The sequence below is a fragment of the Talpa occidentalis genome, unplaced genomic scaffold (genome assembly GCF_014898055.3).
Source record: "Talpa occidentalis isolate TD23 unplaced genomic scaffold, MPIMG_talOcc4v2.1 talOcc4.7, whole genome shotgun sequence".
Classification (NCBI taxonomy): domain Eukaryota; kingdom Metazoa; phylum Chordata; class Mammalia; order Eulipotyphla; family Talpidae; genus Talpa; species Talpa occidentalis.
The window spans coordinates 11,592,523-11,604,896 of record NW_023605083.1 but is presented as its reverse complement, the minus strand read 5'-3'; the positions used below and the strand labels follow the sequence as shown (position 1 = coordinate 11,604,896).

Here is a 12,374-nt window from a genome sequence, read left to right as displayed (position 1 = left end):
AGTTCAAAGATCTTGACAGACTTGAATAAATGCACAAAGTTTATAATTAATCCAAACCAGGTATAGACAATCTAGCTCACTATCCCACGCTCTTTCCCTGACATTATCCAATTGAAACTCGCTAGAAGAACAATGTATTCAATAAATTATTTGCTTTTCATTTTGAGCTCATGTTCACAGATATGTAGATTTTCCTTTACTTGAGAACAGAGTTGAAATGCATTGTCCTTGAGAGTGAAAATAGATAGTTAAAGTGAAAAGTACTAATTTTTTTAAATGATCATATAAAGGACAATGTTTCTGAAATGAAATAGTAACTTACCAACACCAGCAAAATTTAACTTCCTTATGGTACAAATTCAATTTGTTAATGTCAAAATGAGCAACTTTGGATATTCTGGATATCCAAACTATTGAAAACATGGACACATTTGGCTAAGTGGTGGGCTTTACAGCCATTTAGAAACATTGCCCTTTGCTTCTAGAGAAATAGATGCTTTAAAGACATTTTGAGAGAGTATGTACAGAAAATGATAGAACAGACTGGCAGAGCACACTCTGCAGCTGGGATGCCTCGGATCTCTGGATCATTGTTCTTAAGACTTAGAACGTTCTCAACAGAATCCAAATGTTTGCCAATGTCATTGTGACCTTGTAGAATCAATGCTGGACTCAAGTGCAGGGGTTCTTAGAGGGCCAGCACCTCCTGCTCGTGTGAAGAGCAGATGACATTTTTCAGACCCTCCCTGTTCTCCAGGTGTAATCATATCCCTTCAGCACTTCATTCACTTGTAATTCCCTGCAGAGAGTTTTTCATCCTCTGCTACAAGTTTATGAACAATGTCAACACACTCCCTGGAGTGCTGGGCCTCCATGGGCACAGGAATCCTATCCACACCTCGTAGGGCCTCCCTGCCCAGCACACAGACCAACATCTTTATTGCCATTTATTTAATAATACTTGTCCTGCTATATAAGGTAGACATTATTCTGTTTACTGAAAGCACTGATGTAATCCTCTCATCAATCCTGGGAGGCAGGCTCTGTGACTTACTCCATTTTACAGATGAGGACACTGAGTCACAGAAGCAAAAACTCTACTGTAAAATGGATCAATGAGATACACTGATAAGGGGAAAAGCTGGAACTCTGAACCCACATGGTCTGGCTCCAGGATCTGTGCTCTAACTCCATCCTCTACTTCTCATAAAATAATCAGGGAGTTATTTGTTGAAGAAAAAACAAATGTCAAGAATGGAAAGGACGTGTGGGCCTCCATGGTGGTGCAGACGGTTGAGCGCAACGCTGTGAAGCTGTCCGCAGCCTCTGCAGCACGGGTTCAATCTGGACCAGCTGAGGAGATGTCCACATGGCGCGGCAGACCTTTCCTGTCTCGCCCGCTGCTCCCCTCAGCAGTGTTTTCAGTCGTCTGCCTATTCTGCTCCCCACTCTGTCTCTGGTGAATCCTCTCACCCTCCCGCACATCTGACCTGTACCCCAGTTCTTGTATAAATAAATCTTTAAAAAAAAAAAAAAGAATACAGTGGAGGTGAGATACCTTTAAAGAAATATTCAGGAACTACAAATCCATTCAGAAGATCTAAGTGAGTAACAGACTTAAAGTTGGCCTATTTCAGAGACCAATTTTGTAGTTATAGCAACAGAAAAAAGAAATGCTGTTCTTTTGAGAACTTTTGGGGAGAAGACTCTTTTGTCCGTATTATTGGGATCAACAACCTTTTGCTATCTGTGAGGCATTTAAGGGCCCCACGCAATTTGCTTTCATGGAACTTGTGCCACAATCTCCCTCTCAGGCTCTACTCTCCCTTGATGAGATGCCGCCCTGTCTCCATCAGCTCCACGCCTCTGCAGCTGGTGTAGACACTACCAGTCACACAGCCTTTTCCTTGGAGCGCAACACAAAGCCTGTGCTCCCTTCCCACCACATCCTCACTGCATCCTGGCAGTAAGTATTGGATTATCCCTATTTCACAGAAAGATTAAATCACTTGCACCAAAGCAAGTGTTAAAAAGTTAAAAAGCAGTAAAGTCAGGATTTGAACCTGATTCTTCTGATTCTGCCTCTCAATTTCCTGACACCCCATACAAATCATCTCCCCTTCCAAAGTGATGTCTGCCACTTCTGATGTCCCACATCAATTATTTAACTAGTCTCATTCATTTGAAGCTTAGCTGTGTTCCTCCCCATCAGACATGCCACTTTCCCAAATAAATGACACACACCCTGGAGTTCATTCTGTGCAGGGTATGGTGTGATAACAGACTCTAAAGCAGGTGGTGCAATCCCTTCAAGCAATAGACAGGGTTGTAAAGCAATGTTCCCTCAATAAAAATAATAATATATACTTTACTGTCAATGTCTCCAGATTGGAGTTTAAAACAGCAGCAACCATATGGAATTACAGCAGGGGGACACTAAACTGATCAATTTGAAGCCTATCAGACTGAGTTTTTTCTGCCATAACTTGAATGATTACTAATCTGTATAATTTCATAATATGTGAAATTTGACTAATTATACATAGACATACTTATTTTATAAATGAGAGGTACATAGGAACAGAAAATTAAACATTAATTCTGTATCACAAAAATGCCATCGTTCCTAATAAAATATGAAAAGTGCGGAAATTCTACCATAAAAATAATTCAATGTCAAAGTGAAAGATTTTTTTTTTTCCCCTTGAATTTTCTATCTGGATTCTGCTGACGATAAAAAGTCACCACCAAGCATCTATTAAAGCCATTCTTTGTCTTTTTTCTTAATCAGAATTTATGAAGTCAATTTTATTTAAATTAAAAACAAGAATTCTTCTTAAAACATGTAATAGCAAACCAATTCCTCGATTTTTTTCTTTCCTCTTAATTTGTAACAGAGACTCTAAGAAAATAAAATCTAAGGTTAAGGAAATTTCCATCGATGTGAAGAAAATATTTTCCAAAATTAAAATAACAAGTTCCTCCCTGGTTAACATAACTGATTTAAGTTGCAGATACATGACTGCCCCTCAGATCACCTTCCTCCCTGAGCTCTGTGAAAGGGCCAAATCCACATCCTTTTCAGCAATTTGCAAGTCCTCTGTGGGACTACCTTTTTTATAAAATGCTGTGCGTACTACCAATGCTACATAAATATTTCATGATACATTACCCAGTCCTGGAATTTCCTGCAAGATTGTGCAAAGTCTTTAAAATAGTGCACTGCAGGCCATAAAATAATCACACATAAAAGCAGTATCAATCCCTTGATTAACCACAATTTTCTTACAAAAATTTCAGAAAAAGTAGTGTTACTACATTTTCATCTCAGGAGAGAGATTTGCTATTTATATTACTTTACTAAAAGGCTTTTAGAATTATATCCTTTTCTTTTTTACATCAGATAATATTTCTCAATTGGACAGGAACCTTTATATTATAATCAGTAGTCAAAAATGATCCAGTGTGTCTTGAAAATAGACAAATAGACTGAATTTAACATCTACCACAGTGTGTGATATAGAGGAATAAAATTTAATTGAATGCTCTAACTTGTGCTTAACATTTAACAAAATGTGCTCCTGTATATTAAATTTAATCTCAATGCTTTGATTTCCTTATATGTAAATAAAAGAACTAGACCACTAATGCACTTTCAGCTTTAAAAAGATGCTTAACATCTTACTTTATCTACTTGCATCCCCAGTTTCAAATTTAGTAATTTGGAACAAGGAGAGTTCAGCAAACAGAAAACACCCCCAGGAGAAACAGAGGCTGAGATCAAGGACCAAACTTCCAAATCAAGAATGTTTCCCATATTGGGAGATACCCAGCAAGATAATGTATGAGAAAGTACTTCTAAATTTTTCAAAATTCTACAGAATATAAGGTGTGGTGATGTTAAATCCTGAAGGGTGACATTTTTCAGTAACAGAAAATGCTGGGGATAGTCAGATATAATTGCAAGTATTATCTCGCAAATACAAAATAGTATCACTCCAGTTCTCCAATGTGGCTCCGTTGTCAAGATAGTAAGGCGAAAGGATAGCTTAATTTTTTTTAAATAATAAATTTTATTTTTATATTCCCCCATACAATTGCAAACCCCCCATTCTGACCCCAATCCCTCCCCTCCCGCCCCCTATCCCCCAAAAAGTGTCTCTTGTTCATAGCTTAATTTTTAATTAAATTCACTTTACTGTATTTCTATAACTCATGAATATTTGGCAGGGCTACATTTTAAGGTAGTTATTTCAAAGCCAGATTTTGACTGTCAAGTGGAGTATTGTGAGGAGCCTTGAGTTTGATACACTAAAATATGTCTAGTTTTTTTTATTTCTGTGTTGTTTTTTTTAAGCCAGCAAAGCTCATTAAGAAGTTTAATGAGTGGGGCCTCCCCAGTGGCGCTCTGTGAAGCTGCCAGCAGCCTCTGCAGCGCCGATTCGATCCCCGGCCACCAGGCGAGGGTCCCATATGGCACGCAAACCTCTCCTGCCACCCGCTGCTCCCCTCAGCAGTGTACTTCGTCAGTCTGCCTGTTCTGTTCTCCTCTCTGGCTCTGGTGAATTCTCTCACCATCCCGTGCTTGTACCCAGTGCTTGTATAAATGAATAAATATTAAAAAAAAAAAAAAAGAAAAAAGAAAAAGAAAGAAACTGCTATACCTCCATTAAAAAAAAAAAAGTTTAATGAGTGGTTGCAAACTTCAGATTTAGATCTTTGAAACACCTTCACTTAGTAATCTGTGTTCTCCTCCTTCTAGATCCCTGATCTCTGCTGGATTCTTAAACTATTGGCGTTTCGGAAGACTTAAACGAAAGGAAACCCCAGAATTTCAAAGATACTGGTTTCCCTTAGGGCTGATCCGGCTTAACTAGCAGTGAGACTTGGTCAGGAGAAGGCTGCCATCTTGTGGCCCAAAGTAAGAACTTGCTCCAAGAGAGTTGCCCATTTCCAGGGCCTCTGACAGCTAGTCCAAAGGAAGGAAACTTTGCTCTCCAACGTTCCAAGCATCCCCAGTTTCCTCACCAACAAAAACAAAGTGCTCAAAAATTAAAGTTGAAAGGACGCTAAAGAATTTTTTGCTCAAGCGAACTCTTTTTTTTTTTTTAATAGAGGCATGCTTATTTATTTGTTTGTTTTTGTTTATACATGCACTGGGTACAGTCAGAAGCACGGGAGGGTGAGAGAATCACCAGAGCCAGAGCGGAGAGCAGAGCAGGCAGAAGGACCGAAGGACACTGCTGAGGGGAGCAGCGGGCGGCAGGAGAGGTCTGCGCGCCATGGGGGACCCTCCTCCGGTGGGTGGCCGGGAGCAGCCGGGGATCGAACCGGCGCCGCAGACGCTGCGGGCAGCTTCGCCAGCTTCGCAACCCAGCGCTCAACCGCTGCGCCACCGCCATCGGGGAGGCCCTCAAGCGAACTCTTGTGGGGAAGATGAAGTGGGAAAGAGGAGGAGAGATGTGGGTTTCCCTCCCTCCCGAGCAGCCCCAAGAGCCTCGAACAACTTAGAAAATTAATTTTAAAAAAAATGAAAGGAGCTACAAAATACTGCTCATAGCCAAAGAAATATTGAGAAGGAAGAAGTCTGGATGCATCACATTCTGGTTTCAAACTGTATTCTAAGACTACAATAATCAAAACATGATATTAGCATCAGAGAGCGAGAGAAAGGTAGAATTAGTTAGAACAGAGCCCCCACCCCAAAAAAAAAAAACCACACAAGTATGGTCAGTTGACAACAAGCTAATCAATAGCATACAATGAAGAAAGGACTTTCTCTTTTAAAAAGTATTTGGGGAAAATAGTCACACACAAAAGGAAGAAACTGGACCACTATATCTCAAACCATGCACACAAGCTAACAAGTAATGGATTTAAAATTAAATGTAAGGTCTGAAACCATAAAACTCCTAGAAGAAAACAGTAAGCATCTCAACATCAGTCTTAGAGATTTTTTTTTTGATCTGACACTGAAAGCAAAGCCAACAAAAACAAAATAAGTGGGACTATAGCAAACTAAAAAATTACTGCAACGAATTTATGGCAACAAAAATTATCAAAATAAAGAAACTTACTGAGTGGGAGAAAATACTTATATTTACCCAATAAGGAGTTTACATCCAAAATATATAAAGACCCACATGACTCAATAGCACAAAAAAGGAAATCCTTTCATTGGATCTGAACATTTTCAAAAAAATACACACAGACGCAGATGATCGACAGACAGATGAGATGCTCAACATGACTAATCATCAGGGGAACACAAATCAAAGCCACAGTGAGACAGGCTAATTAAATGGAATTGTGAGCTGGAGGGGAAGTGTTGTCCAATGTCCCACTTAAACAGGTGAACTAAATGGCAGACTGGTGGGTCCTGCTTCAACATCCTGTCCAACTTGCCGGACAGACTGACCAGAGGCTCCACTCCTAGAAGATAGATGCTGTATCTTGATTAATGATTATTTCAGAATTTCCTGGAGGGAGGGAAGTCCAAGGATCGCACATGCACAGTTAGAAAAGTCCTGATAGATGGGGGCTGAAGTCTTATTAGCATGCTAACATGCACACTGTGTATGGAGACTTTAGATGCTAATGAAATACATAACTTATGAAAGAGTGCTTGACCCAGTATAGCCCAGACACACTATGGCGCTGCTCCCCACTTCCCCACCTTGGTAGACCCCTGCCTTAAAAGCCCCTTCTTAGCTCCCTTTATGGAGCCAGGCTGAAATTTTTCTCACCCAGTACAACACCTCAATAAACTTTGCTTGGGCCTCCCTGGTGGCGCAGCGGTTGAAGCTGCCCGCAGCCTCTGCAGAGCCAGTTCTATCCCTGGCTGCTCCCCAGCCACTGGAAGAGGGTTCCTCATGGCGCGCAGACCTCTCCTGCCGCCCACTGCTCCCCTCAGCAGTGTACTTTGTCAGTCTGCCTGTTCTGCTCTCCGCTCTGGCTCTGGTGAATTTTCTCACCCTCCTGCGCTTCTGACTGTGCCCAGTGCTTGTATAAATAAATCTTTAAAAAAAAAAAAAGTTAAAAAAATAACATAAATAAATAAACTTTGCTGGTCTAACCCAAACCCTGACTGAAGTCTTTTTCTAGAGGGTCTGTAGGACTACATTTATTGGGGTAATCATCATCACATCTGTTAAAATATTATCAAAAAGATTAGAAATAACAAGTATCAGCAAGGACATGGCAAAAAGGGGCCCTTGTGCACTGTTGCTTAGAATATAAATTAATGCCAGCATGGAAAACAGTAGAATCCTCAAAGCATTGACAATAGAACTTCCATACAATCCAGCGATCTCACTTCTGGGTATTTATCCAAAGGGGGGAAAAAATTCAACTTGAAAAGGTACAGGCACCACCTTGTTTGCTGCAGCAAACAAGGCTATTATTTACAATAGCCAAGGTATGGAAACAACCTAGGTGACATATACGGATGGATATATACATGTATATATGCATCAGTGTTATTCAGTCATTGAAAAGAAATTCTGCCATTTTCAACAAAAATAGATGAACTTGAGAGCATTAGGTAAAAAGGTCAGACATGGGCGCAAGGGGTGGTGCAAGGGGTTTAGATACAACCTATGAAGCTAACCACAGCCACTGCAGCATGAGTTCGATCACCGGCCAGGGAGCTACGCACATGGCACAGCAGACCTCTCCTGACTCACCCGCTGTTCCCCTAGGCAGTGTATTTCAGTCAGTCTGCCTGTTCTGTTCCCCACTCTGTCTCTGGTAAATCCTCTCACTAACCCCCATCCCGCACCTCTGGCCTGTACCCCAGTTCTTATATGCATAAATAAATCTTTTTTCAAAAAATCAGACATATAAAGAAAAATTTCATTATGTATGGGGAATCTAAAAGATATCAAGCTCATGGATACAGAGAACAGATTCGGGGGGGGGGGCATAAAAATAGAAAAGGGAAGGAAAGAGGGAGGAAAATGGAGGAACTAAAGCCCAGAGAGAGCAAGTGACCCAGAAACTCCAACCCTTCCTCTCCCACTGAAGGCTCCCTTCCCCAACTAGTAGGTTTGTCACACATACTTTTCCTCCAAATTTTCCATTTTCTCCACATCACCACAGGCTGGAAAATTCAAAAATCAACTTCTAGAGTTTAGAGAACAGCTGTAAAATTCCTCATTCCATCCCAACCTGCCTCTTAGCAAACTTCATCAGGGGTGAGGGGAATGAAGACTTCCAAATAATGAGAGCCTACATATCAGCACTGCCAGAGAGAACTTTCTACCACGGTGAAACTGGCCCCCGTCTGTCCACACGCAAGTCACTATACACGAGGAGCTATTAAATACTCAAAATGTGGCAATGTGACTGAAGTGGGATCTTATTTAATTTTAATTAACTAGATGAAATTGGCACATGTGTCTAATCCAAGCCAGCACATTATCATCACCTTGACCAAAAGAATCCATTCACAGTGTAACATATGCAGATGTGGAATTATAGTGAAGTACATCTGAAACCTATGCTATAAACCAATGTTACTTCAATTTAGAAAATTTAATCCATTTGTTAGAAAAATATGTTTTGGCCACTATATGGAAAGGAACTTGTTAATATTATCCAGCAAACATTTGAGCAGAAGGCATGGTCTCTGCCTTCCAAGAGTATAAAATAGAGCAAATAAAACATGCAGACAAATAGCTAGACTCAAGATTTCAGGGACTGGGGTCCCTCTCTGAGAGGAAGTTACAGGGCTGGGTTAATGGGAGATTTGCAACTGAAACAGCCTTTAAAGGTTGACAGTTGTATAGTGGAATGGACACTAGACTTTTGGTGGCAATCACAATGTAATATAAAACCTAGGTGTCAAATTATAATACAATGCTGTGCACCTAAAGCCCATATGACGGCATAAATAAAAGGTTGTGCAACCAGAGGGGCTGCGAGGGGCGGGGGGTGGGGGAGAACATGGGCATTTTAAAGAAAAGGCAGCAAGGTTAAACAACAGAAATGGGAGTGTATAAGGTCCACTCAAGGGACCCCAGGAAGCCCAATCCCATTCAAGGGGCAGTTTCATGTCAGGGGAGCATGGGAGAGAAAAACAGAAAGGTACATGAGGATCAGATTCCAAGCATAAAAAATGAGAAGTCTAAAGATGGAACAAGGGGAATAAAAAGACCAATTACAGGAAGATGGCAGAGGAGGAGGAGAGTAGAGGATTTTGGGTATGATTAAATGCCACACTGGGGGTGACAAGATCATTCAAATTTTTTAAATCCAGGGTAAATGGACGATTGCTGACGCCATTAATGGGGCAGACAGTGGGAGAAAAGGAAAACGTCTGAAGGTTCATGATAGCCAGATGTGATCAGCAAGCCCCTTGAGAAATTGGAAATAAGACTGAAGAAAGAGCAGAGGATCTGATATCTGTGGATCAAACCAGAGTGGAGGGGAAGAGAGGAGAGAGAAGAGGCAAGGATAGTCTCTGCATCTGATGAGAAATGGCCCCTTTGCAGGGGTGAGGGAAGAAGAGTTAGAGAACAAGCAACAAGAAGTAGAATCCCCATCACAGGGACAGGGGGGGGAACTTCTCACTGTAGACACTGCACCTGTTATGTGTCCTGCCTTCTTAATTGGATTCTATGCTGTACAAACATGGTGGCTATGTTATATTTTAATCCCAATGCAAATAAAATCCTATCTGAATAATTCAAAACTTTAGGAGGACACAAGGAGGGGCCTATAAAGGCCCCAAGAAGCACTTGAGCCCTGGAGGTTTTCCCTCGGTAGACAAATTACCCCAGACTAAAACACAGCTCTCATCCCACATAACAAAGCTTCAAAGTAAGACCCATGCTTGTATGTGACCTGGGTTGCCGGTTCTCAATCTTGGCAAAGATTCAGAATCACCCAAAGACTGCTGGTGCCCTACCCCGCAGCCCCCACAACATGTGATTTACAGCCTGTGCAACTGAAACCACTTTCAAGCTCCCAGGTGACTCCAATGAGCAGCCAGGGCTGAAAACCATCCTTTGATGCCAGAGACATAGAAGTTTTTAACTCATTTTCTTAGAGTGTCCCTTAGATCTTCCCACTACTGGTGCCGTTGTTACATTCATGTAGCACACTGTAGTTGGCAAGCACTTTTTTGCAGATTTCAAGATGGTGACACCTATTAAGCACAGTCTCCTAGCAGGAGTTGCACACATCATGCACTTCATCCTTCCAGCACCCTGGAGAAGCTGGGTTATCCAACTAAGACCCCACAAATTCCTGACAGCCAGGAAAGCTGACCCTAGAGCCCTCCTCATCAGCTGATGTGCCACTGCTTCCCACCCAGCAATCCTACAGTTCACGGAAGAAGGGTGGAGGGGAGCATCTCAGACTTTGCGATACAGGAGAAGAATCAGCCACAAAACTTGATGAAACCCACCTGGGACCATCTGCCTTTACCCAGCTTCATCTAGACATGTTCCTTAAAGATAACTGGTCAAGACAAGAGAGTGTAAAAGTTCTTTCTTCTCCTTATTCTTGTCCAACTGTACACCAATGGAAACAAGTTTACAATAGCTTGCACTTCTCTGACCAAAGAAACATAATTTAAGAAATTCAAAGGACTCCTCTTCCCTGGCCCATCAGCCTCCAAAAGTCTAACAAAGGGCCTCCCTGGTGGCGCAAGGGGTTAAGATGCAACCTATGAAGCTGTCCGCAGCCTCCGCAGCACGAGTTTGAACCCCTGGCAGGAAGCTACCCACATGGCCCAGCAGACCTCTCCTGACTCACCTGCTGCTCCCCTCAGCAGTGTATTTCAGTCAGTCTGCCTGTTCTGTTCCCCACTCTGTCTCTGGTGAATCCTCTCACTGCCTCCCCCTCTGGCCTGTACCCTGTACGCATAAATAAATCTTAAAAAAAAATAAAAGTCTAACAAAAACATCAAGATTGTCCCAACCTGGCCAAGGTTATTTGATTTGTTTTAGGTAAGGCTGGTTTATATGATTTAGGGTACTGGTTCACACCTTTTCAGGTTTATGTAACCACCCCACACCCACCACCCAGGGTTTTCTATCCCTGTCTGACACTTTCTGGGCTGCAGGAAAGGCACCCGGGACACCTCACCCATTTTCAACATCCCTGTCCCTCTGAACAAAGAAACCGAGGTCATGGCAGCCGCCTTCACCAGGCCCTGCAAGGTGGGCTCACCGAGCGCCAGCTGACAACACTGCAGCCTGTAAAAAAGCTTGACAAGCTGCAAGAACACGGTGATGCTGCCTGACCAAGCCTCACAGGGGCAGGTCTCAGCACAGCTTTTGGAGTCTGAAAACCCAGGCTCTGGCGTCCTGGGAGCAGGTGCGGCCAACTTACCCGCAGGAGCACAGGTCACAGATGCATTTCCTCTTCACTGGAGCCATCTGGAGGCCCGGGTGTCCGCGCAGAGCATGCCCACCACGCCGAGAGCCCCAAACGCCTCCCTGGGGACGCGCTAAGTCGCGGTGGCCTTGGCAAGTGTTCTGACTATGTATTCCAAAGAAAACTTAAGTGGTCCGTTTGCAAAGTCTGGCTGTCTGTTCCCCTGCTTGAGCGGGCCTTGCTTGAGAGCAGCACCGAGCGTGGACAGTGCCAGGCCCGCGGGCTGCCCCTGACGCCGCTGCCGGGTTCCTGCACACCCGCACCCACGCACCTGGAGCGCCTGCGGGGCCTGGACTAGGCTCTGTGACGTGGCGAGGACAGGAGGTGCGCCTCTGGGGGACAGGAATGTCACAAGGGTCGCTTGTGAGGTCAGGAAGCGACCTCACCTGGCCCAGCACCTCACCTGGCCGGTCCAGCATAGATTCCCCGTTGGACCTTGGAGAAACCTGGAGGTGAAGGACAGGATGACTGTGGAACGCTCCAGGGTTTGCAAGTCAGGCAGTGTCGTGACCACTTGTGGGGAAAGGCTGACACTCCCACATTAGGTAGCATTTTCCCAGCTCAAGGATGGTCCCTGTGCTTCTAGAAAGGCCTCTCTTGCTGTCCAGAAAGCGGGTGCTATATATCATTTCCAAATCTTCCTTGTGGAAATAAGCGTCTCTGGCTTTCCCCGCATTCAAGCTGGAGAACAAAGCCGTTTCCCGACCCCGGGGTATTTATAGGTGGGGGGTGGGGGGGGCGGAGAGAGGTGGGGGGGCGGGGCTCAATCACTTAGACAGATGCTGGTAATTATGCCGAGGGCCAGTGGTGCTTAAGTCTTAGTTGCATCAGATCACCTGGCTTGAAAAATCACGTTGCCCATGCAGCACGCCCCACCGATTCAGGCAGAGAATCTGCACATCTAACAAGTTCCAGAGCGGTGTAGCAGGCCCAGGGACCACCTGGGGAGAAGCACCGCTTCAGAGCCTGTTTTGCCCCCTCTGATTAGC

General features: G+C 43.5%; 1 protein-coding gene across 2 annotated transcripts in view; it reads right to left on the bottom strand.

Moving 5' to 3' along the window:
- The window catches only part of SAXO1 (stabilizer of axonemal microtubules 1), a 114,729-nt gene extending 103,086 nt beyond the window's left edge, over positions 1–11,643 (bottom strand). For both annotated transcript variants that reach the window (XR_005122050.2, XM_037494347.2), the window contains exon 1: positions 11,341–11,643. Coding sequence is in view for 1 of the 2 variants with exons in the window: in XM_037494347.2 (XP_037350244.1) it covers positions 11,341–11,387 (47 nt within the window). In the remaining variant the exon portion in view is untranslated. The remainder of the gene's footprint in view (positions 1–11,340) is intronic.
- Between the last annotated feature and the right edge of the window lie 731 nt (positions 11,644–12,374).